Source organism: Odontesthes bonariensis, chromosome 24, assembly GCF_027942865.1.
Source record: "Odontesthes bonariensis isolate fOdoBon6 chromosome 24, fOdoBon6.hap1, whole genome shotgun sequence".
Lineage (NCBI taxonomy): Eukaryota > Metazoa > Chordata > Actinopteri > Atheriniformes > Atherinopsidae > Odontesthes > Odontesthes bonariensis.
The window spans coordinates 17,236,225-17,263,641 of NC_134529.1; the positions used below are offsets into that span (position 1 = coordinate 17,236,225).

Below are 27,417 nucleotides of genomic sequence, written 5' to 3' on the forward strand. Positions count from 1 at the left end.
TGAACAGAACGGTCTGAACTAATATCTGCACTGATACTGACGGCAAAATTAGCTTCCTGTGCTGCTGCTGCTGTTAAACCCCCAAGTCGCACACGGTCTGCTCAATTTTACACTGCAACACTGACAGCAATTTGCAGCCACGTTTTCAATGTTAGCTCAAAGTTCATCAACAGCTTCTGGGTAATTTATTTCACGGCTCGGCATTTATAACAGATTAGTCTGCATTAACAGTAATTAAGTGAAATCATGAAATGAAATGGGATGTTGCAATGCTGTTACCTGGAAAGACAAAGCAATTATGTTCTTGCATTATACCTGCCTGTCAGCAGGTACTGCCAACAGTACAGTATAGTGTCTTTATTGGCCAGTCATGTCTTAGACTGTGACCTGATCATGAATCAACAAAAAGTAATGAATAACAAGACTACACCGTACATGTGTGGACTGTTTGTGTACAGGAAGGTAATGCTGAGTGAATTACAAGCATTCCAAAAGGATTTTTCATGACATTATGTTGTCTTGTTTGGACCCAGAACAGCACAGTGAAACAATGGCAACGCAACCGCCCGCTGGTACTGACAAAATAAATCCCAACAGGATAACAAAGTGCCCAAAGTGGGAGCCCTGTTGGATATAAAACAGTCAGTACACAGTTTGGCTAGACTGGTCAACAAATTAATTGCCCAATCTCTCTCTTCAGCTAATATCAAAGGAAAAAAAGGAATGACAGATTTTTTTATTATAGTCATCTCCTGCATTGAGAGAAATGGAGACCCTTAAGGTACAAACGGGGTACATAACTGTATCTTTGACAGCATCAAGCTATGAGCTAAACCGTTATTAGCTCATTCTGAGTTTTTAATCTATTTATTCATTTGAATTTATTTCAGGATAGATTTTATAATTGAGAGGGTTTGTTAATTTATTCACTATAATATAGTTCAATGCTTCCTCTTGTAATTTTGATACATTTTGGCATTCAGATCTTAGCCAGGACCTTTCTGTGTGAAGTTTGTATGTTCTCTTGGTGCCAGCTTGGGTTTCCCCCAGGTATTTAAGCTTCCACCCACCGTCCAAAGTCATGCATGTTAGGTTAACTGGTGGTTCTACAGTGACCATTAGAGTGAATGTGTGTGTGTATGCTATACAGGATAAAGAGGATATAGAAAATGAATGGATAGTATAAAAGTATATATTTTTGGTCTGATTATTTTTTAGGGTATGTTTTTTGCCTCCTACGAGGAACGTATTTGTACCAGGAAAACCAAAGTAAAGATATATGCACATTCAGGGATCTACTGGATTGGGCGCTTGAACAAACAACAGCAGACATGGAAAAAGTGCAAAACGATCCTAGTTTCCTAAGAGCCCAAGTATAGGATCTTTACTGTGATGACATTTTGAGCATCAGGCCCGTCTTTAGACTACATTTCTGTACCAGAACATAAAAGCCCAATTTTTGTCCCTAAGGATACAGAATTTCTCTTTCAAAGCTAGACTAGAAGGTAGAGAAATGCAAAGACTTTCAAAGCACAGTGCTTGTACCCCATTACAGTAGAGCTGGAGCGACAAAGTATCTGTAGCTTTTTGGAACCATCCCTGCACCTTGATTCCTTAGTGGGCATTCGGGTAGTTTAATTTGTGACTGACTTCTAAATTTAGGAGTGTGACACCTCACATAAACTACACGATGGTGCAATGAGAAGAGAAATTGCTCGGATTCCTCCTCTGAGCACCAAAAATGCCTGTTAAAAAAAAGAACAAGTTTAAGTCTATAAAGCACATTATAAACAAGTGCTGCCGACCAAAGTGCTGTGCATAAAAAAAGTAATAAAGGCAGCGCAAATACTAAGATAAGAGACAACAGCATTAATGCAATTGGAGTGAATAAGTAAAAGCAAAAAAATAAAATGGAAACAAAAAATGCAACCCCCATAAGGAATAAAGGGCCAAAGAATAGAAATGTGTTTTAAATGACACTTAAAAACAGAAAGTGTTGAAACCTGCTGAACATACACCAGCGAGGGCTAGCTCATTAAATACAAACAATAAAACCTAAAACGTTAATGAGAATCTAAAAACATTTAAGCTGGGTATTGTTTTTAACACACCAAACTGTGAGGTAACCAGCTGCTAGATATTTTCGTCTTCTTGCAAGGAAAAGTTCTAATAAAAGCCTTACTGATGATACCATTCGAGTTTAAGAATCCCATTAAAAGTGTGGAGACACTGTACATCTTTAGTGTGCAATTTTGGCAACGAGATCCCATTAAGCCCAAAAATTTACTGAATCACCACAATTTCCAACAATAATCAAGTCCCAAATGCTCACTTGGCAGAGACACTAAGAGCACCTGGAAGTTTTGAAAGCTGCAAAGGGAGAAATTAGCTGAATGTCAAACAGCTGGTGTTCAGTAAGGGAGGGAAATCTGCCGGGTGTGTTCTGCATAGCCTGAGAACACAAAAAAAAATAAAAAAAAATAAATCTAGTGTTAGCATCATGGGATGAAACCTTTTAGAAAAGTATGGACAGATACCAGGGGAGGGCATCTATAGGCCAGTCACCCCGAGGCGCAGTTTGTCCTCCAGCAGAGAGGAAGGTGAGGTTGCATTTTGCCCAAAACAACTGCAGCGAGAAAACTGCTGACGGCTTTGCATTTTCTCCCTGAAAGTCTGTAGACTTTTTGTGGGGGGGGACAAACAAAAAAAAACTGAATCAGCTCACAGGATTTCACAGCACAAAGTAATTTAGATCGTTAATGAATTCTGTCCTATTTCCTGTTTCTTTAGCCTTTCTCAGTGTTTTTGTTGAATCTTATTTGTAGAGTTTCAGTCTGTTTGCCTGCTCCACCGATCAGCTCCAACATTCTACATCTGACCTGTAGAGTGACAAACTCCACAAGATCGCTGAGGGTGTCCGAAGAGACTTTTAAAAGTGACAGCCTTATGAGCTACCAAACAATTACATTTTAACACAGAAGGTTTTGTCAGGTACGTAGTCCTGAATGGGAGAACAATCTGAAACTGAGCAACAGCATGTACTTTGACAATCTATAGCTTTTAGGATCCATTTGCCTGGAATTATTTCTTTGACACAAAATCCGCACCTGTGTAAATCTGAATACTAACCATCTCTGTGTTTTTTAGTATCTCAAGCACCTTCTATGATCTATGGAGCCCTCCTTAGGTGGGCAGGGCCCCAAGGTCAAGTCAAACATCTGGTGGCTCTGTGTGCAGCACCTGCAAGCTCTATAAGTTGTGAGTCGATGAGTCAGTGAGGGTTTGGCACCCGTGATCTGTTGTTAATTCACAAGTTGCCCTTCTTTAAACCACCTTTCAGTAACCACTGTGTACCGTCCAAGCCGCACAAGACCTGTGGTGCTGTCACCTAATCATCTTAACTCAGCTTTAAGAAATGCTTAATGTATTCCACTCATTCACACATACCACTGTAACGAGATAATCAGTAGCATTCACCTCAACTGTCAGTGGTTTTATTCTTGTGGCCGACAGTTGTAACCACGCTTTGTGTCGGATATATTACCCCATGTTGGAAAAAGCATTCATCTGCAGTGAAAGAATCCATTACAGCTGTGTCATCTTCCTGCAGATGAATTGCGCTGTGATGAAGGTGTCCCATCCAGGGGATTAAATCTGCTGATGACGCCTGGCTAAACTCAAACCTGCCATGTTCTCTGTGAATTATGTGATGAAAATATTTTGCCATCAAAAGCTGCACTAAAAAAATTACCCAAATCCTAAAATCAAGAGTTACATCTAATCAACTTTCATCGGAAAAAACAGAACAAAAACAAATAAATGGTTTGACGCCTGCCAAACAACACACAGCTCACAGCAACCTCAGATGAAATTAGGGAAAAGCCAGCATCAGACCCGCTCACCCTCAGAGGATGCTGGCTTTCATCTGGAGTCTCTGCCCTCGTATGCAACAGTTTTTCCGCCGCCTCTGATGCATGCTTTTGTTTAATTGATTCAGGAGTTTCAGTGCTACCTTGAAACAAACAAACATGAGAGGTTTAACTTATTCAGCAAATATGGGATTAGCGCTGTGGAGCGCAGCGGTTGCTTTGCTTGACTGATATTCAATTTTCCTACATTGTTCTTCCTCTTTCCTCTCTCTTCCATGATCTTTGGATGACAACAGCTATGATAAGCAGCCTGGTCTGCTGCCATGGGTACAATTTGACCCAAACATGGTATTATTTTCTGAAGCCAGAGAAAACAAAGGTACAGCCAATTCAGCACAAAAAAAATGAAAACAGAATCAACAGTCTGCATGCCAGTGACTTTGTACGTTAGCTGGTGGGGAAGGAGAAATTTGACATGTTCCATCATTAATTCCAATATCTTGTAAGTGTATTAACAATCATGTTTTGACTCTATTTCAGAATGATCACTCGAGAAGACTGATATCATCACAAGAATCTGAACATTGTTAAGACATTGAGTGAGGCCTTTTTAGAGGAAAACAGCAAAATGACAAGGATGAGGTGTATGATCTAGACCACAATGGGCAGGTTCGAGGATATTACTGCTTTCTTTTAATTGCAATTCAAATAGGGTTTTTGGTGCTGCAGGACGCAATACGACAATACACAAAAATGGTAGCTGTGGCTGTGGAGGTGGAGCGGTCCTCTGCCAATTGGAGGGTCAGCGAGATTGATTGCTGCTTTCCCAGTCCACATGCCGAAGTGGCCTAGGGCAAGATTCTGAGTCCCAAAACTGCCCCTGATGCATTCATCAGGGTTTGTATGGAGTGTGTGTAGAGAACAGAGTGCTACGAAGGCTGAAACAAGCTTGCTTAGACTGAGAAGTGCTGTATGAATGAGTGTGGGAATGAGAGAATCTGGCTCACAGTGTAAAAAGTACTTTGAGTGGTCAGCAAGAGCAGAAAAGGACTATTCAAATACGGTCCATTTAACAAACTCATCTCATAATAACTGATGTATCAGGGTAATTTTCTGGTAAATATATTCCTTCAGTCCCAGTCTTTTTCTCGTAATATCTCATCCCTCCCAGGTTTCATATTTAACCATTTATCATTCTTTGTTGCCTGAAACTGCCCGAAAACATAATCAAATATCGGAAATACTTTAGAGCACAGCACATTTAAAAAAGCGTGTTGCTATTGTGTAGCGTTAAAATGGCTGTGACTCGTGCACAGTCAGTGTCGCTCCTAAAATGTGTTCCATAGTCTAGTCTAAAAAGCTAATGATTATTTTCCTCACCCGTAATCATAATCCGCAAGGTTACACAGCTGTGTGCGGTGGAGGCCTGACTGTGTGCAAGTTTTCTTCTCAACCAAAAACAACAGTGGGTGATTCCACTGATTAGTTTCCCCACTTTAGTTAATGGCTGTAATTATTTGCCGACATGCACTTGACACCGCCGAGCCAGCAGAAAGAGTCGTCTTAGATGTCTTTTTGTTGTTGTTGTGAAATCTAGTTTAATTGCCCCTTAGCCTGTGCTATAAACAGGTATCAAAAAAGACTAAAGACATGCCTGCTATGCTACAGCAATGGGCTGTATTTCTTTAAGAGCTCTTTACATTACCCTGAAATTAACCAATGCTATATGTCTAAGCAAAGATTACATCCACACTGTGAAATATTTTCTTTTCAAAGCTTGCAAAAATGGAAAGCTAATATGTCCACTTTTTACTGCAACAGTCATGCAGCAAACTAATCAACCTGTGCAGCAACATTACAAGTGAGTAAATTAGTGAACAATAGAACATACATGAGATATTCAAGCCTTGGGGCACTGCCAGAAGGATCTTAAAACAAGATGTGCCCTCATGATATGAACATCAACGCTTCTCGTGGAAATAAAGAACAATTCAAGAGATTTGATGTGCAGTCAGTGGTGGTACAGTCCACCATACGGAATCTGTAACTCTGTAAACTAGAGACAAAATGAGACGGTCAGTGAGCCAGCCAGCTAGGCAAACTAGTCCATCACATGCCCAAAAGACCACCCAGCCAAACGAAATCATGCTCTGTGTTAGAACTTGACAGCTGCTGTGCCTCAGTGGCACCGCTCCACCCCCCCAACACTGTCCACATATATCATCATTTGCAATTTTTTTTTTCATACCCTCCCTTCCCAGAAGAGGTTTATTGAGGAAAAATCTTAAATGTGTCCAGTCATAAATACCCCCCCCACCCCTTTTTTTTTTTTAACTGCCAAGTATCAGAAAAGGCAGCCAACCGGTTTTTTAGTTTACGGTGCAACCCAATAAAATACTAACCTCCCACTTAGTCCAGTACCTTAAACCAGTCAGCCAGTGAACCCAATCAGACTGTTGAGTTTGTGCTCAGGGAGCATGACAGTGCTTCAACACACCAATTACAGTGAGACAGTGGTACAGCTGTTTGGTAGCTTGGCACTCAGCCACACTATAAGTAGCACTATCGATTGACAGAGAGACACAGTGAGCGCACAATGAGAGGGGACAGTAGCGCATAAGGGATGAAGATGCGGGAGAAAAAAAAACAAAAGAGACAGACGTTCATTCTTCCTGCAGGCGTAATGATGCGTGCGGTCACATTAAAGCACTGGCTTCTTTACTGTGTCTGTATTTGCCTGTATGTGAGCACCCAGAGCCGCACCACAGAGGAGACTGATTTAAAAAGTGGCAGGTCCGTCTCATTGCCGCTCCTCGTTTCTCCTTTCCGTCGTCTGATCCGTCTAATTATCACGGTTTGACAGTGCAGGAGAGGAGGAAATGCAGTGACAGGGTAAGGAACGGGCCAAAGAAGACGGAGAGAGGGAAATCGGTTTTGCAACAATGAAAAAAGACTTAGAGACATACACACACAGGAAACTGAGATAGATGGGGACTGTTTAAAGCAGCTTATCCAGGCATTTCTATGTTAATTAGAGTATGAAGTTATTAACTTAATGGAGCCTTGATACTTTATTTTGCTCTGAAAGAGATAAAGCAAGCTTGCATCACTATTCACATATCCCAAAACCACTGCAGCAGGCAAAGAAGCTGACATTGTTGTATATGATACACTTGAGAAAACATTGAATTTAATGTACTAGTAACTGTACAGATTATCAAACCAATAGTAACATTCATTTCAAAGCAACAGCCCAGAGTTTAAATACTAGGAAATTTACAGGTCTAAAATTTACAGGTAAAAAAAAACAAAAAAACATTTTAAATCCAGTTTTTCTAATCAGCGGCTGTATTCAACAAGGTCAGAAGCTGAATATTAATTGTCAATAGTTTTTCTCTGTAAGAAAGGTGAAAGTAATCATTAGGCAATAAGATGTCAATGTTGGGGTCAATTCTTGTTCTGGGTTACATCTTGTACTCACAAAAAAAGTGAATTTTATTGCTGTTTTTTCAGGTCAGTGCTGGAGCTGCTGCTGCGCTTCGACTTGTTTAAGAAGCCCGCTTCTGTCTGATGTTATGCAAGCTACTGACCTCGTCTATGCATTTCACAAATGAAGAACGTGAAGATATGTTAAGCTCTGCTTGTGCATGGACAGGAGCGCCATCTTGTGAGGAATGCTCTCCCATTACCTCCATTTAAGACTATAGCTGCCCAGTTACATTTTGTTTTGTCTGGCTAAAAACAATCAAATCTTGCAGAAAAGAGAAGACATGGAGAAAGCGAAAAAGACAAAGAAGATGGACCTTATTGGGAGTAACTGAATCACACTGCTGAATACATCCATTCATCCATCCATCCATTTTCTATAACTGCTTAATCCAATTCAGGGTTGAAGGGGGGACTGGAGCCTATCCCAGCTGCCATTTGACAAGAGGCAGGGTGCACCCTGAACGGTTCGCCAGTCCATCACAGGGGCACACGGGGACAAACAACCATGCTCACGTACACTCACTTCAATTTAGAATCACCAATTAGCCTGACATGCATGTTTTTGAACATTGGAAGGAAGCACATGTGTGCAGGGAGAACATGCAATCACAATATTGATGATGAAAATGTGTTTAATATCGAAACTCTATGAAAAAAATCTGTTTTAACTTGCAGTGAACAGACATGTTTAACGTTTAGCTACGATGATGAAGAAATGTACTGACACGAGATTTCGGAGAGGCTGATTCTACAGCTTAGAAACATTATCCTGAAGTCAGACTTCAGGGTCTGTGACTTGAAAGGACAGACTCAGAGCCAAGCAAGAGCACAGTATGGTGAAAACAAGTCAACTTTGCGTTCTCTTTTTGCAAAATGGAACTAGTTGTCTTTAAATGCTGGAACATTTATCTAACTTCAATGACATGAGTCACTTTCTCCTTGTAGCTTCTAGGTCTGACATGAGTCGCACCTGCGCTTTGTCTTTTGAATAGCTACAGCCGATAGACATTATGTACATGTTTCATCTTGTTTGGTGGCTTGCCAAAGCTTGACACTTATACAGTGGATGGCTATTTTCAATCCAGTCTCTCATGCTTTTGCTCTTCACCTGAGCTAATCAGCTAATTTTCCATCATGGGACAAAGTCTTGCCGTTTACTCATGTCATTAGTTTCTATTGATGCAAATACTCACAGCCAGGAGTATCTGCAGCGAGGAATGAGCCACCTCGATGAACTGAAAATCCATCAGACAACCAGATATAGATATATATCTGTGGTCCTCTGGTGCCCAGGAGGGAGGAGGGGTGATGGGTGTCACCCTGCACCCTGGGCCGTTCTCCATCCACCAAGAGCGATGCATGGACAGGTTGAACGTCAGGACAAGGTCAGAATCCTGGCAAGACAGACAGACACGGAGAGAAAGGGAGATAAAAGGTGAGTTGAATTACACCCTCAAACGGAAGACAGATCAGGTACATGGCAGAGGCAGGATGAATATCAAGACGGGCTCTAACCAAGGTTTAATTAAAACCAGACGGTGGAGATTTGAGCTAAAAATAGATGTGAAATTTATAATTCCAACAATGTGGGTTCACTTAAGATTAGATCTGAATCGTGCCATGCTTGAAATACAGACATCGAAAGAAGGGTGATGGGGAAAGAGGTAAGAGAAAGAAAAGATTACAAAGGAAAAGGGTGATTTTGAGAGATTCGTTTGACAATTTTCCTCGGAGCTGTTGTCTCGGCTTTCAGCCTGGAAGAAAAAAAACTTTGTGCTATTGAGTCTTGACAGGGTTAGTAACTAAAAATGCTGCCGCTTTAGTTTAAGGAAACACAGTTAAGTTTTGTTCTCGTGATTTGCAGAAAAGCCTGAAAACTCTGGGAATTAAGAGTTGGTTCCAATAATATAAATAGAAATCCACCAGTTTGACCCCGAATTTTTATTATCCCCACAAATACTAAATGGGATTTCTGTAGAATTTTTCTGAATCTAATAACTTTGGTGATTCAATTTTCCCAAATATGAATTTCTTTCTTTTTTGTTTATATCACTACCAGCAGATCTAACCACCATTACTCGACTTAATCACCTGTTCTTTAGGCCAATGATCTTTAGTGACCACTTTTTAGCTGCACTTGTGCTTCGACACAGGTGGTAAATGTTTGGCAAGCAGACTTGCCTTATCATTTTATTACATTACAGCCTAATCCCCTGCAGTTACCAAGCAGAGCATCTGCTTAAGCTCCTTTTCACTCTCAGAGCCTCAAAGATGCAGGATGAATCGGCCACGACTACCGCCTTAGTTTTAATAATGCACATATTGTGTTTGCTCATGCACTGCTTTGTCTTTACCCGAAAGGCTTTCATTTCAGTGTTCTTGAAAGGCATGGAGAAAGTGAAAAATGGCTTATACCGTGACATCAAAAATGCAACATTTTGATTTCCTTGTGTCTGTCCATCAAAACGTTTTATGTGAAAGAAAGCATTCCATTGTTGGCTCTGATGTTCATCATATGACAGACAAAACCAAAGCCTGAAAGAAAGAACAGCAACAGGCTCTTAAACGCAGCAAAGTTGGAAATTGCCAGGTTAATATACTGCCACGCTATTTAAATTCACTTAACCTATCGAACAGATTTAAATAGAGCTGTTCTTGATCAATGCTTAATTCCATTTTGTTACTACTCTGTATATCCATCTTATCCTCTCACCTCATCGCACACGACTCTTTTACCTCTCTCTAAACAATGCTTCTGTTCTCTCTCTGTGAACTTAAAATGCATCTATCTTTCCTCTCCCTCCCCTATTTCCACCCTCTTTTTCTTCCTTGGCCTCTCTATTTCAGCATAATGACTAAATGCCTCATTAGCACAGAACTCTGATTAATGCCATCTCCCCTTGTTTTGCTCCTCTTTTTAATGAGTAAAATTTCTCAAAATTTCTTTCTTTCCCGCTCTCTACCATCATTCTCCCTCTTTCCGTCCGTGCCTTCCTCCAAATATTCCCCCTCCCTCTTTTCTATATTCCTTTCTTTCTCTCACCTCTCCTGTTTCCTTCTTTTTTCTTTCACTGCCCTCACTCTCTTTTTCGCTCTGTTAAAAGGGCCACTAATTATTTCACTAAGGGAACATCCATCAGCGCTTGTCTAATGAGCCTCTTTATAAACCACACACACAAACACTGACGTAATATTCAATGAAAAGCCGAATTTGGCAAAATGTCATCAAGATCAGGCTGGATGCACTGCTGCTAATTCTGCAGGACTTTCTCGCTTTGTGAGGGTAATGGAAATGGGCATGTGAGGAAAAATGTGTCCCAGCTTCTGCAGTGAGTTGTGCTCAGCCAACTTGTGGAATATGGGAACAAAAGAAGCTTGAAAAAAATAATAAAAGGCAAAACAGCATGACGTAATTTATAAAAAAGCAATTTATACACATGCCTCCTTTCGTGTAAAGGAGGCCCGTGTATTTGCATTCTGTGATGTACAGACTGCGCCCCCTAGTGATCGATTGAGGAAAATGTTTCTGTTTTTTTTATGAATAGATTAATTTCACTTCACTTCAGTTGTTACACAACTTCCCATTATTTCTGAACCAATATTGTATAAATACGACTGAATTTTTCCCAATGACATGTTAAAAAGTAGCGATCAGTTAGACTGTGAAGCAAGCAGTTTGTTAGCCTGTTCGCTACTTTGTTTCTCAACTTCCTGGCACACCGCAAAAAGTTACCTTTTTTCAACAAACTCGTGGCTAATTGTGTGGAAACAAGGTTTTAAATATCTTTGCAAAACAACGAAACAAAAAAAAAAAACAAGCTATCCTGTTTCAGTCCGAAAACAACAAAATCTCCCCGAATCTCTTAATAACTGTCTCCATGTATCTACAGTTTGTGATTCTACTCAACACAAAACATAACAAACAAATCATGAAATTGTGTTTTATCCTCTCTTTATTTATCGATAAAAAGTGCCACAACAACTCACTACCAAATACATAAGGAGGGAATGTGATATCAGGGAAAAAAATATGATTATTATTATCAAACACAAAATTCCAAAATACTCAAAATGTTGAGAGTTGTAGGGTACATTAAAGGTTCGGAGACAAAGCTCAAATGACTCCTCACTCACTAGTAAAACACAACCCAATTAACTGCAGTTGTGCACAGACAGTGATGTATGGATCTAATTCAGAGGGACTTATTTTGCAACGTTACATTTAAGCCATGAAGCCACAGCCTCCCAAAAAAAAAAGAAAGAAAAAAAACTCATAAGATATTAATCTTGTCTCGTGATGAATGAGCTGTTTAGTCTGCAACTTCCAATAAAAAATATTAACCAGACTTGTGTTAGTAATTGTGTGTGTGATTTTCTCACGAAGCACCTTCACTGACTGTTCTGCAGTCATCTTTCCTCCGCATATTTCCGCCCCTATTTGCCCTCACACACTCAATAACACACACTGTCTATAATTTCCTGTGTGCTAGTGGAGGATCATGCACTCATGCTCTCAGGTCTTTGTCTCTGACTGTGGGCTAGTGCCGCTTCAATGAACCACATCTGTTTTTCCTCTGCCTTCCTCTTCACCTCTCCCTCGCTTTATGCCGACGGCTTTCTCCCTCCCTGTCTCCTGCTCTCTCAATTTCCCCTCAATTTCGCACCTCTGTATTTTCCTTTGTCTTCCTGTCCCAAGAGGTAAAAGAATGAAGGGGAGAAAAATACCTTTCAGAATGGTCTATCATCTGATTGTCTGATGGTAAACAAAGGTGAAGTAATTCCTCTTTAATGGTACCTGGAACCACAAAGACGAGTTAAAGAAAAGAAAATAAAGGCAAAGACAAATAGAAAATACTATATGTACATTTTTTTGTTCACTGTAAAAGTATCACAGGATTCCACTGGGTGTGGATCTATAACCTTTTGTACGCAACATGGTTTGTTTTGCCCCCACATGGCATTGAAAACACCAGCAGCATCTGTGAATGAGAGGAACTTTACTTAATTTGGCCATAATCATGAACTTTGCCCAAATTTAGAATTTCCATAATGGCTGATCACTAGGTTGGTCCCTTCCATAATCCCTAAATTCCAATTCCATGCATTGTCATTTCTGGTGTTGTTCTCATAAAAAGGAATCTGTTGATTCTTATGAAAAACTGTGGCGAACTGCTTAAAACACGGCTAGAGCTGTGTGTATGCACAGCGACTGAAATGTGTATTAAACGTATGCGTACGTATGGTTGTCTATCTAAATCATCAGGGAACTCTACACACATTCACAAACCTTATTTCCACGGCCATTTTTCACCCGTGAATATTGCAGACACTCACATGATAATGTCTATGGTAATGATAACAGGCGTGATAATAAAAGCAACAGCAGATAACTGGTTATCTCAGTTCTGTAATCACCAATGGAACGAAAAGGCCTGAATTAAAAAAATGTAACAAGCGATCACCTCAGACCAAAAGGTCCTGCAGAGGTAAAAAAAAAGAAACCTTCGCATGACAAACCAGTGGCCCAAAACGTGCATCAGCTCACGCTTCAAATCAGTTCGAGGCAGAGGAACATCTTTTGTTTAATCTGCAGAAGAACCCACATCCTGTACAGTATACTGTCTGAATGACTGATCATCACATCTGCCAAGGATGTTAAGGTTTATCACTTCTGACGCAGATCGGGACGTGGATCATGGATTCTTCTAATTAAAATAAAAATCTCAGAATGCTCTTGTGATGATGTTGTGCTTTGGCTTACATGCTCTGTGCAGCATCGTGCACTTCTGTCAAAAATAGATGGAGTGTATTTTTAGCAAAGCAGAGTGGAGAAAAATGAATTGAGTCGTGTGGCGGAATCTTAAATGGGTGCTTCTGCAGCTGGAACGCTACTCAGCCGTCCCCGTTGGAATCCCGTGGTTAAGTAAAAGAGACACTTGGAGATGAATGATGAAAAACTTGGCAACAGTTTTGGCCTGTTCCAATCAAGTCAGCAAAACTGTTGTTTTTCTTTTCCATGGTATCAATCCTCTTTTCCATTCACAGAATACACTGATTGGATTCAGTTCAGTATCTGCACTGGTACTGGACTGGATTTAACAAAGTGTGTCCATTGACTGATTCTAATCTTATTCAAGACAACAGAACCTATTGAAACCATCAATCTATCCAAATCATGGATGGAAAGTGGACTAGTTTTTCCCCCCCGAAGAGCAACATCTCATCCCTGAGCATGAACCATACTGTACATCAGCTTGTGATGTAAGCACCTCATAGCGGTGTGACTCACATTTAGTTTATTAGCTTTTGAATAACTCAGCTGATCATCATACCAGGAGGCAGCAAATCAGGGAGGGGACCATTTCATTTCTATTCTCTCTAAAGTCAATCTTTAATCTATCTAACTAAACCAGTCTATTTCTGTGACACTGTCCTCTTTTCGATCACTTTGAACTGTGCTGTCTCTCTGCCTGTAGCTCTGCGTATGTTATTTCACACCAACACAATCAGTCACGGTGCATCTCACCACATTGTTTTTCAATGATTTCCCATGGGTGTTAGATGAGGCCTTAACCCATAGTGCTTGAAGCTCCATCAGATTGGTCAGGGGTGTTTGGGAATTGTTTGTGGGCCTGTGTGTGCAAATTTGCCAGAGGGTAAGTAGAGATGAGGTCTGTTCCAGATCTGAACCCTGACCTTAACCATACCAAACCAATTACCATTTCTAATAAAATGCCTCAACGTGGCCATTGAAATCTCCTCAATCTTTCAAATTGGTGGGACAATTAAAGCACTCCAGAGAATTTGCTTTTTTCACGAAAGGGCAGAAGTTGCTGATAGAAGCTTTTCATGGGTAATTCTTTGATTTGTAAACCCTCCAGCCACACTTAACCCATTAAAACCAGAAGTGCCCTCTGGGCATCGGCACAGGCATGCTCATATTATACGTCAGATCTTGATGGGTTAAGTCATAAATTGGAATCGTGGAAGCAATGGCACCCCTGTGTGAGGAAACTGAAGCTGTACGTTACGCAAACATTCAGAAAAAGGAGGTGAAGGGTGATCAGCGACCGCAATCTTTACTATGTGGAGTTGTGGAAATTACTCTATTTAAAGATGCATCACAATACAATTATGGAAGACTACATCAGCACATCAGCATAAAGGGTCAAGAGTTTGCACAGTCACGCCCCTGCTTTGCGTTCAACGTCTGTAAAATACCAAAGATTGAGAAGAAGAGATTGAGGGACAGATTGTAAAACAGATATTATGAGGAATCATTGGTAGCCTTTTTTCCCTCTGGCCTAACCTTTGCAAGTTCAGGGAACACAGGCAGCCTAACTAATCAGTCAAGAATTAGACAATTTAAAGAAGGGAGATAATTACCAAAGCTGAAAGGTTATTTAAGTGATTCATGAGGCCAGAAAAAAATGGCAAAACCTACAAGCTAAGAGCTGAGGTGTTAGAAAAAGATATTATACACTGATGTTTAAAATAAATGATCTTACTGTCTGTTGGACATAAGGACTACCTTAGGATAAATCTGAAATAAGTTGAAGGTAAAGGGGTGTTGCAATCCAACACTGCAATCCAGTCCAAACCAAATCCTGAGACAAGTCTGACTGCAGTCAAGTCACTCATGTATTTTATCTACTGCTGCATAAGCCGATCTGTGTTCAACCAACTTTTTCTATCGGAACAAGAAAAAATAAACTCTTGTCGTTTCACATGAAACTATACAGTAACAATGAATAATCAAAGCCATTAATCAGCTCAGAGCTTGGAAGATAAGAATTTGCTGGTAGGAAAGTCCCTCTAGAGAGGTCTGGATGAAAAAAGGTAATTTCATGCCATGATTTCACCAAATGCATCCATTGATCAAACACAGTCAGGGCTGATGGATTAACTCAGTGAATCAGGGTGGATATTTCAACGAGAACGCGTGTGATTAAATGTGTGGGATCCTCTCATTCACCGACCCAATCGTCAGTACTGAATGAATACTGCGTGGAGGAAAATTAAGCAGCTATTAGCATTCAAACTGGTCCATCTGATCTATTTTTTTTTACTTTCTTCAGGGATGAATTGAGTGGTTTGCAGTTTGATATAGTGTCGTATTTCTTTTACAATTTGTCCTGCAATAAAAAGCTTCCCTGCACTGACAACGGTGCCTATTCAGGTTGATGTGGAATTGATTTGAAAGGCACGTTTGATCTTCTTCTGTATTGTGTTAGACAAGCAAGCCTATCTTCCCAAGAGGTTTCACTGAGCTAACTTTCTGTGTTTCTACTTCCACTTTCTTCCAAGTCCCTACTTTCCTTCTTTTCCCTCTTTTTTTCTCTTGAAAGCGACTCTGATTCACATGTGGCTTCATCCCAAAACACATCATCTTCAATAACGCTTATCATACCTTCGGCTGTCTAAACCTCTGTGTCTCTCTCTGCCCCTGATGCCTTACTTCTCTACCTAAATATTTCAGTTTTTTTAAGTTCCTCTTATCTCCATCTTTTTTTTCTTTTTTTTTTTTCTTTAAATCCCTCATTTTGCCTCTTTCCCTCTGGCCACTGGAAATCAGACTGACATTGCTTTGAAACAGGTTGCATGTATGTAAAAACGTGCCCTTTTTTCCCCCCTTCTGACTGATATAATAAATGACAACTCCTACCGACTGGCAGAGCAAACAGACACCAATGCATGCATACACACTCTTCACAAATGCGCACATTCATTCACTCATATAGCATGCAAAAAAAACGTGGGACAAGCCTCCCACACAGCACCCCAACCCCCTCGATAAATGACTGACAGTTGAGCTGGTCTATGTGTGTATCTATGCGTCTGTATCCGTGTGTCATCTGACTCTGAAGAAGGGGGTCTATATCTTTCATTTGACACAGTGAACTACTGACAGTTTGCTGTCTGAGAGTGCACATCTATATGTGGGAGATAGCCAGCTGATGCAAATATGCAAGTGTGTGTATGTGTTGGGAAAACTGTGACAGGCGTTCTACCTCCACAGGCTCCTCTCCAAATCTGTCAGGGATACCACATCAGAAATCTTTTTAAAGATTGGTTCTATGGCATTGCTGCTATATTAGATAGCGCAGCAGCGAGTGACAGGGAGGATGGGAGTGTGACAGACTGATATGTGGTATGAATCTCAGGCTTAAACTCAAATTAATGTCGAGACCGGATGTTCACCTTATCTTGCCTCTGGGGCTACAGGGGCCTTGTGGAAGGCAAAGATACTGATTAGATAGAAAGTTCCATTAAACACAGATAGTTGAAAACTAAACTCTGCAGATTCAATCACTCAAAATAAATTGTCAGTCATTTAATCGGTCAAAAGTTAAAAGTTGTGCAGGTAAAAATTGTCTATGTGTGCAGAGGAGAGTTTTGGAAGCCGACTAAGAAAAGGTGAAGTCTACTGGGCTTCAAGAACTGGCCACATTTTTCTGAAAAATATCAGGTGATTAATTGGGTATGATATGGATGATACCCACTCCTAATTTAGATGGGTGGAGAACACCTGTGTACTGTGTGTGTGCTTAATGGGTTGAAAAGCATAACTCCAAGAGGGAGATCAGTGCCCATCCCTTTTAAACCAAAATGTGTGATTTGAGAGGAAAAACTCACAACCTGCTGCCTTTGTTGGATTCATATTCTGTTACTCGTGTTATTTCAGTTGCTGTGGTTGGTTAACCGGTAGCAGTAAATTATCTATTTTCATAAAACAGTATGTTATTGCAAAACAGGCAGAGAGCGATGGGTAGCTGAACTGATCATTATCACCGGTTTAAAGCGAACGTGTCTATGTGATGATGCCAAGTTGAGCAGCAGAAAATAACTTATTAGAAAACATGATTCAAGTAAGACTCATTGTTCATAATATTGCCCACAACAAGCATCAAAATGGTCAATAGCCAAAGAAAACGGTCTTAGTTTCTACTGAAAAAAAAAGAAATAATCTATAAGAAATTTAATGCAATTAATTATCCTATCATACTCAGTAATCCAGTACACTGTTAAGATGAATTAGAATAGATAGACTATAAAGTAACATTAAACAGTATTTTACTGTTAATTTACAGTGAAATTATTCACAGACTAAACATCTAATATATGTGAACAAATTCAATTGGCTGACGAGGGCTGTGAAATACAGTCAGATCTACATAAGCAGGGAGTACCCAAACTTTAAGTTGAAATACTTTTTCAACTGCGTTTTTTCCCTTTGTCCAGACTGAGCTGTTAATCCCTGATTAATTCTGGGATCGAAAGAGAGTTACATAAAACCTTGGATTATATCACCACAGTGCATCATTTTCACAGGCCTATTGTATGCAAAAGGTCGCGTCAGTGACGAATCACAGACCAAAATGTCCTACTAACTATGAGTGTTACAATTTCTCATCAAACCCACCTCGCCATGCTCTCAGTCATGATAACGTTCAGCCTGTTCCTCCGATGCCTGGCCATCTGACTGCCTGACTTCAGGACTTCAAACTGAAGTGGGGAAAAAAAAAAAAAAACTTTGCTCTTTCTCCCTCCTGTCAATGTCTGGGGTTTGCTTTCCCTCTCCAGAAGAAATGTCAGTTGTGTTTGGCAAACTTCACGCACAATATTTCTGACTTTTCTGTGACGCAAACAAAAACTGTGAATATTTGATGTTCACTCACTGAACATTAAACAGTCGGAGTGTCTAAAAATGACACAGCAAACACTTCTCTGATCATGTTCCAAACCAAGCAGAACTGTTGTCCTTAGGTGCATTTTTTTCCCTTTTATATAGCATGCATAAAAAATAAGTTATTACATCAGATTTGGAATATGAATCCAAACCTACAGACATTCACTTAGCTCCTCTGCAGTATTGTTCTGATAAATGCGCACTGCTGAAACTTGGAAGTGCAGGCTCGATATCATGTCTATTCATATTTTTTAAAAAAAAGGATGTTTGCAATGAAGAATTACATCAAAGCTACAGCAGTAACCCAAGAGTCACTGATAATATAGAATAAATCAAAGCAGCCTCGTCCTCTTTCATACACAGACGACAGATTTCGATAATGAAGAAAAATGGAGGATGTCACAATCATTTTCATGCTATGACCCCAAAGTAATGGCCCGAGTGAATAAAGTAATGTGTCAAATTGGTCCTCTGTACTGGCGAGTACATAAAGCCTTGCATTGTGACCTGCTATTGACCATAAATAGAGGGGGCCTCTTGACATAAACATGTTTCCCGTTGTCAAGTATTGACAAAGGACATACAGCTAAAGAGAGCGCATGAAAAGGAGGCGAGGGATAAAGACGAGCGAGACGGAAGAGGAGAACGGGACCAATTCACACAACACTTTGGAAACACAACATGAAAAAGACTTGATCATAGGGTGAGCAGAGGGAGAGGAGGAATGAATTACACGCAGATGAAGAGAGCGGAGCACGGGAGGAGGGAGAGACTGAGACCAAAAAAAAATAAGAAAAATGAGACAGGCGGCATCAAAAAGCAATAGAGAGGAAGGGCTGATAGAGATTTCATTTTCATCACAGTATTCTTGAAATGCAGTGCCATCGTTATCCCTATCAAATACCAACGAGTGCGTGCAATATGCATAAAAAGAAGTAAGACTCAAGAAAAAACATGTCACTAAGGTCTGTAATTAATATACATACTCCATGTGTTTTTATTCCTCTGAGATCTATATGTAAACCTGTAATCTATTTTTGCTCTATTTTCATGACATAAGATCTCAACCTGAGTATCTCAGCTTACGTTAACCAGCATCATTTTGTCACCTGATTTTGATTTGGTCCATAATCTTGACATTTGTGGTTTGAAGTGGAATGTCTCAACGTCTATTGGCTGGATTGCCGATACATTTGGGACAGGTATATTTATGTTATCCTCAGAATAATTAAAAAGGCCTAATCCAGCTACTTCCCATCAGTCTCAGCTATATCATACTTAGAAATAAAGTATGTTGGTGCACGAATGAAAGGCATTTACACGCGGCTGCTGGCGTGGCTATAAAGCATTTTAAAGTCCAAGTTAGATTCAGACGCCAACTCGCAGTTTTACATATTTCATTAAAGCTTTTGGAACGGGTTTGATTTTCTGTTTTCAGCATTCGTCAAATGCATTTTCTAGAGTCGCTTTGACCTGCTCTGAGCTTCCGTACGCGTAAATGTCATCATCCAACAATTTCTCTTTATTTCACAGCCCCAAGCATTTCTGACGAACGCCTTGAAGAATACGGGGTTTAATGGATCGTGGAAATTTGCAGACTTGTTGTTTAATGTGCGGTTCCAACATTGCCAACATGATATCAAATTGGAAAATTGACATGCTGCAATATTGCTGGAGGTAATCTGGATATCAGTTTCTTGTTTTTGAGCTGGTGTAACTCCTCTTGCTCCTGACTCCGGGTTTGGAGGTTTTGAGCCAGTGTCTATGTTTTCTGCTCTGAAGAGCACAGAGGTCCAGAAAGTCATCCTCACTGCTGCGTGTGACTGTGACTGTGCAAACCTTTTGTGCTTAATGATTTGTGTTGGTTGTCAATTAAAACCACAAATACAAAAAAAAAATTTCAACTTGTGCTTAAAAGCTTTTAGTACCTTAAGAGTTCAGAGTTTTTTGGGTTTTTTTTACGCTGAATTTTATGCGCATTTGTTAAAAATTATTCCTGCCACCGATCATGTTCATCGTGCTATATTTTTCAAATGCTGGTCTGACTTTTTACTTGTTTGGCTTAAGCTGAAAGTTCCCGCTTGTCAATGGACTGGAAAAGTTGTTCCATTCCTGGTAGAACCTCTAAAGATTAACAGGCTAGTAACACGAATTGATATAAAGAGAACACTTGCAGAGTAAAAGATGGGGAGAGATTTAACTCACTATGAGAGACTGTGTGGGCAATAATTCAACAATTTCAGGATGATGTTTCTCAGCTTAAAATTCTAACGAATTTGGGGATTTCATCATCTACGACCCATAAAATTCCATAGAAATTCAGCAAAATCCAGAAAAAATGTCTGTACACAAGAAACAAGGCTAAACTCAACCCTGAATGGCCTTTAGCTTTGGGTCCTCTTGAGCATCTAGAGGTAATCTGATCATCACCTGAAAAACACTAATAATTAGATGAAACATATGACAATGGAGGTCCTGATGTGGGGAGCAGCTCAAATCCTACACCAAGCAAGAGTCCCCTTTCAAAACCACCTTTCATCGGAAATCCGGGTTTGTTATGTTTTTCTTCTTCTTCTTTTTTTTTTTTTTTTTTCTGTTTGTGCATTTTCATTCGTCACGAACAAAACCATACGTGTTTAACTTGTAAGTGCAATCACAGCCGTCAGTTTCAGTGAGTAGACACTGCAACTGGAGGTGATGGATGCGTGTCTCACGCTGTACAACAGCTGGCAGATCCAGTCGGGAGGTCGGGGGAGGGGTTGGAGACTGAAACTTTGAGGCTCCCCTTTCCATCACCATCTGGGTCAAGGTTGATGAGCCCTTGAGCGAGGCGCATGGAAACTGTTCTGGTCATAAAAACAAGCTGTTCACCGTCTGGTTTGTGGGTGTTTGTCTCTGATTGGTCAGACGGTAATTGACAGAGGTGCCGCTGGTTAACTCGCCCTCATTACAAACCAGATGTGTTGATTTTGGTCAGGGGAGATGAAGCCTTTCAAATGACTTTTTAGATTGTAATGAGGAGAAATATTACACTCAAATACTTTTACAACAAACAACGAAACATGTGGTGATATAATCCACTTTTGTTTTACTGCACTGCTTTACCACATGTTCTACTTTGCTGTCTAGCCATCTAAAATGAGAATTGTGATTTGGATGTGATTAAAAACAAAACCCAATCAGCAGTTTCAAATCTCAATCGTCCTCAATTCTAGAGTTGCTTTCATATCTGTAGGGCCATGGAGAGAAAGAGATGTGTAAATGTCATTGAAATCAGTGATCAGTGAAGCACAGACAGAAGGTGGAGGACAGTGCATGTGTGTGTGGGGGAAAATCTAAGTGGATATGAGTGTATTTAGAGACCTCAGAGAGCAGGAGCTGAAGAATACAGTATGCACCATTTACTCGGGGCCCAGACTAATGTGAATTATGACTGGAAAGATGGGAAAACCAATAAGATAAGGATGATGTGTAGTATTGTACGAGCAATTTAGTGTGATTTAATAAACCGGGAACGAATAAGTTATATAACTGCTTGGCAGAATGAGCAAATTGTAGCAAATTGTGGTGGGAAAACTGGCTTTTTTTCAACACCACAGCATAATCAACCACAATCAGCACTCCCATCAACTGATTTCTGCTGTTTACGGAGGCACTGATTGGCCTTAATCAACTGCCAAACTATCAATGTAGAAATGCTGAATGGTGACTCTGAAAAAGTCACCAAATCAAAGCTATAATGCTGTGCAATAATAACGCAAAGAACTGACACAAGGTACGCTGCATCAAACACGGGGAGGTATGCCAAGGTTTGGGGATCCCTAGTTTAAATTTCTGTGACTTGGAATCGTCAAGTGAATATAAATCCTAAAGATTAAACAGCCACAGATTATTAATGTTTTAAGGGAATAAAATTGCATAAAATTATTGTTTGTAATATATCTTATATCTGCATTAAGCCATTTGCTGCTACTAATAGAAAAAACAAGCAATGTCTTAAATATAAATAAAATCATCAGAGGAGGTTCACGTGGCAGTTGCTCAAACCAATTTGAGACCGGTTATCACTCAATTCACATAGATGCGAATAAGAGCTGTGCATGAATCCATTTCTCCTGGCTGTGATAATTACCTTTAGGTTTGTGAGGTGCAAATGTGCGGGTAAGCAGTCTGGGGAAGTGTCTGCTGCCCCTGTGATCATCTGAAGTTGAGCTAAAATTGCTCTAAAATGATGACTTCTCAGCCATCTCAGCAATTTCAGAACTTCAGAGAAGGGGACATCTTAACACAGCCTTTTATCATACAGGACTTAAATGGCCTCTGAAATGATCTTTGCCGAGCACAAAAAGCTGCCTGATGCATTACAAGCCACAGATTTGCATCACAGGTAAGAAAAACAAGATGAATGCAACTAGATTTATGGAAAAGTAAATGTAAACAGACATTGATTCAATGAGTATAGATTAATCCAAAATCATTAAGGTATTAATCGCATTATTTTCCAACCAATGCCTGTAGCTCCTGCTTACACAGATCCACATCTTTTTAAAAAACTCAAACGTTATTATCATTACTTTAAGCTAAATTATTGAAGACAAACATTATTCCAACAGGAGTAAATCATATATTTCGGGGCACCATTTTCACAAGAAGATCAATACTCATTGAGCAAACTGGTGAGTGTTAGCAGCAGCAGGGCTGTCCAGGTGAGCGCCCATGTTGGAAAAGTGTAGCTCCAGAGAGTGTTGAATATTTTTTTGGACAACAACTGCGGCCCGTAGCTCAGAGGAGTACGATATTATCAGGCTTGTGGGCAACACTTGTTCGTAGGATCAATGCACTGCTGGCTTAAGCCTTTTCAGGGGATTTATTGAATACCCCCAGCCCCAGTCTTGCATGTGAAACTCTTGAAATGCATGTGTAAATGAGGCTTTAGATGCTCTCCTACTTCAGAAATCCCACATGCAACAGTGCTGTAATACTATGTTAGTACTGCGAGAGCGGTTGTTATTCTGGGCACGAATAAGGATCCAAAAATTATGTTTCCTTACTCTCGATAGATCTCCAACCTCCAGGTAAAAACAAATGATGAAAACATTCCAGGTCATCCACACGACGAGCCAGGCTGCGTACTGCAGACACACAGACAGACAGACAGAGAGACAGAGAGAGAGAGAGAGAGAGAGAGGAAAGTCAGATAAAGACAGGATTTGACAGGACTTTGTTGAAGAATTAAATGCAAAAAAAAACATGTTTGTGCTTTTGGAGTGAGCGAGACGTAGAGAACAGACAGAGGGATGCGTCACTTTTGAGGTTTATAAGTGCAGAGAAACAAAAACAACAGTGAAGATATCAAATCAGACAAGGAGAGGCAATCAACAGCAGTGCCTTATTTGTGTTTGTGTAAAAGGGAAGAAATGAAGAAATTGTGGAATTTATTGAGCTTTCATTGTTCGAATCGTCTCACTACAAAAATGTCTGTGCAACTGAAGGTCGTTCGGTGAGGGGCAGAAGCTGCTCATTGCTTAATTGACAGCAAGAAAAGATAACCTAACTTGTTTTAAACTAAGCTATGACTTTGAGTTTTTCATTCAGTGCCACGATCTCTGTAAACGTCTCTTCTATCAGTCCCAAACTCAATTTAACTGTCACTGATTATCACAAAATGAGAGGCCGCTGCAAAATTCATGGCAAATACGGAAAATGGCTGCTTCCAGGGAGTGCCTGTGTGTGTACGTAAGTGTGTAAAACTCACTCCTGTGACATATCTCGGCCTGAACTGAATCGTGCCGAACAAGCCGAGGATGACGACGATGATGTGTAGGAAGTTGGTCAGGATGGGAGCCCACTGGTAGCCTAGGAAATCTATCACCTGACGCTCCAACACACTGACCTGAGGAGAGGAAGAGGGAGAGGAGGAAGACGAGATGAGATTAGCGGCATATAAAAAATTAAAAGAGAAATTGCGTTCGTCACAGCAAGAAAAAAACACATCGTCATATCAAGCTGATATGAGCCTCAACTACATGACGGCAACTAAAGCTGACATGCTGTGAAATCTAAAACTATGAGTGTGGGTCGTGGAAAATGATTCATTAATCATGACTAACTTCAATTTATAATTAATTATTGCCGTTCCTTCCAGTGCAGTTTCTGGCACTTAACTGAACATTTAAGAAGGGATATGATTACATTTGCATTTTATAGGTAAAAATGTTATCAGATAAATGAGAAAATAACCTTAAGAGTTTAAGAAATATTCATTAGCTGAAGCCCAACTATGAATGCCCTGCCATCAAAACTCAAAACAGGAGAGGAACCATTATTACCAGACTGAACAAAACAACATTTAAATAGAAATCTCAAGTCTTTGCGGCTGGAAATGAAAATTCAGGTTATGATTAATTCAGCAAAAATCCCTTGTCACACCAGTGTCACGGAATCGGGCAAATGTAAACCGTCTTTCATGGCAAACATGACATGTTGAAGTAAGAAGACTTTACTTAGATTCAAATAGATAATTTGATGCATTGTCCAATCTCAAATGATTAGCGAATATCAAGCACAGACTGTGTATGTTAACATGCACAGAGAATTGAACCCAGTCGAGACCTTATTCAGAATAAGATACTTCTGTGTATACAGTTTTGAATGTAAATCACAGTGGTGTAGGGGATCATTATGTGGGTGCAGGTTACTGATTGGATTATACTCTGTAACATGCAAACAATAATATGAATAGAAAATGGAACTAATTTAAACATAACCGTCATAATCGTTATCTTCTTAAAAATAAGGCCAATAAGTGGAACGTTGCTGTGCACGTAAACATAGCAAACGTCACACTTTGGGTATATCTGAATGAAACTGTGAGGAAAAGTGCTTAAGATGCTGTTCTTTAAATGATTATGGCTAAACGCTTAAGGTTTTCGCATTATTTTTCTTTAAACTCAGTTGGGTGAGTCTTTTTATACAAAGTCGATTTGGGAATTACGAAAAACTGAAAGGGTCCTCACCAGTATTTAAATGATTCAACAGCATAACAATGTCTAAAATATTAAAGGGTCTGTGGAGAGAGGACGTTCATCAGAATATATCAGAAATCAGAAATACGTTATCGTAATGATGTAAACGGTAATCAGTTACACACGCAATGCCGGCAAGCTTACAGGGCAGAGTGTGTCTGTGTGTGTGTGTTTGGGCTTATTATCCTTCAGTCACTGGAGCTTCATGCTGAGATAGTTAATGAAGTCAGCGCAGCGTATGATACGGCGCTGCTAAATATATTAACACACGCAGACAGAGAGAGGGCGACAGGGAGATGGTGACAAAGAGAAGGCATGGGGGCCGGAGAAAGTGCGCACATAAAAGAGAAGAAAAGACACAAAAGTATAGGACACTGTTGGGACTTTGATTAAACCGGAAACACGCTGATATTTACTGTTGTTTCCTATCGGCCACACGTATTCAAACGTTGGCAGCCTACATATCAAAGGCTTTCTTTCCCTGTCATCCCAACTCCCTTCTCACATCCATGAACACAAGTTTCTGCATGGCTGAGTTTAGTGTGCCCTAATGTGAGACCATATGGCAACACCACAGCCGCACAGGAGATAGGTATACACACACTTAAGACAAGAAACTGACATACAACACAACAAGATATTAGTTTTAAATGTGCGGTACGGAATAAGAGGTTTAAAACTAAAAGGTTTGTCTGAGCGAGCGCATGGTGACATATGTGCATCTACCCATGTGTGTGTGTATATTTGCATGTCAGGGCAGGTCTGCTTTGCTTGCACTTGACAGCACCTGCTGTTATTGGACACACTGGGCTCAGCTGGCACTGCAGTGTGAGTGTGCGTGTGTGTGTGTGTGTGTGAGAGAGAGAGAGAGAGACATTGTGCTTCTTTGTGTGACTGCCTTTATACCCAGTCTATCTGCTTCTTTGAGCATTTGCTTCATTGTATTATGTAGAAGTGTGTCCTCTTATTGACAATTATATAGTGCCGCAGTTGTGTGCCCTTCTCATGAGCGTGCACACACATCCATGCAGGGGCCATTATAAAAAGTCAAAGGCCTACCGGCACATTACTGAAGCCCCTGGGGGCCCCTTTTTCAACACCAATAATATAAACAGTCTTCACCCCAGCTGGGGATGCATACACTTAAACACTTCCCCCAAAAACATATAGTAAGTGAAAGTGAAGTGAAGTGCAGGAGAGGGTTTTCAATAGGCAGAGAGAGGGTAGTAGACTATGATCCACGAGCCATGACAAAATTAATACCTTGTATTAATACAGGAGCGAATAAAAGCAAGATTCCAACCCAGAACATCTGCGTTTTAGCACCACACTCGTCTTTTCATGTGAATTTCTCATTAGCCTACATGGCTCAGCTGCAAAACAACCAACATCATCTGCCTCAGTATGTCGTTCTTTGTAATTCAGCCTCTCAGTTCTCCTGACAGACAAAGGACAAAGCATGTGCATAGCCCCTTCTGCCAGCATCCTTTTGCACCCATCAAATGACAGAAGAAGCTCGGGATGAAGTGTGAAATCACCCCAGCTTTTCAACAACTTTGACTCAAGGGGATACAGATAGGGTGAGACGCACACAGATCACAGTTGCTAGCAGCAGATAAGTTAGCAGATATGTCAGTTGCATACATCTGATGAAAGATTCTGAAGTGTACAGGTGGAGCTTCAAGCTGCCTCGCTAGGTCCTGTGGGATCTGCTGCGACACACTTTGAAGCTGCAGAGAGATGTTCATTTGAGCGCTGATGCGTGGGCCAGGGGCACACTCACTTTCAACTTTTCTTATCCACCTTAGGTTTATACGTTGAAGCCAACAGTGGACACTGAACATTCATCTAAATATGTGTTGATTTGTGCAAAAGTGTTGGAAGTGTCAGAGAATGTCGATGTGAATATGATTGATGCATGAGGAGTTCAATGTGTAAGTCTCTATTTAGTTCGAGTATGGTTGACAAAACGCAGAAAAACAACTTAATATGCAGCCTTCTGTCAGTTTGTCTTTGCCAAAACAAAACCCCTCAGGGAGCAGGAATGTTTATTCCACCTACTGCGTTGTTAGCTTAAGCTGATGCTTTTGCTCTTCTTACCACTCAAATGCATGACTTTGAGTCTGACTTAAGAGCTAAACTGCATCAACATCCTGTTGACAACTTCTGTAAAGAGAAGCCAAATGGCACAGTTTTTGTTGCGGCAACTAAAAAACTTTGGGTTCCGTTTAAAGAAGAGGTAAACAGAAGCACCGAGTAGCTACAGTTCACTTCTGCTTGTTGCCGTTATACTAAATTTTGGCTAAGGGGGAAGAATTAACTGCTTGTAAGAGAAGTGTGAAAG

The 27,417-nt window shown here is 40.3% G+C and overlaps 1 protein-coding gene across 2 annotated transcripts in view; it reads right to left on the bottom strand.

Moving 5' to 3' along the window:
• nkain2 (sodium/potassium transporting ATPase interacting 2) overlaps nt 1–27,417 on the bottom strand; it is a 93,393-nt gene that overhangs the window by 21,562 nt on the left and 44,414 nt on the right. Inside the window, exons 2-4 of one of the 2 annotated variants that reach the window (XM_075459427.1) lie at nt 23,804–23,941; nt 23,100–23,180; nt 8,552–8,752 (exon numbers count right to left, since the gene is read on the bottom strand). In XM_075459427.1, the coding sequence (XP_075315542.1) occupies nt 8,552–8,752; nt 23,100–23,180; nt 23,804–23,941 (420 nt within the window). The remainder of the gene's footprint in view (nt 1–8,551; nt 8,753–23,099; nt 23,181–23,803; nt 23,942–27,417) is intronic. The other variant, XM_075459428.1, reaches the window with a different exon arrangement.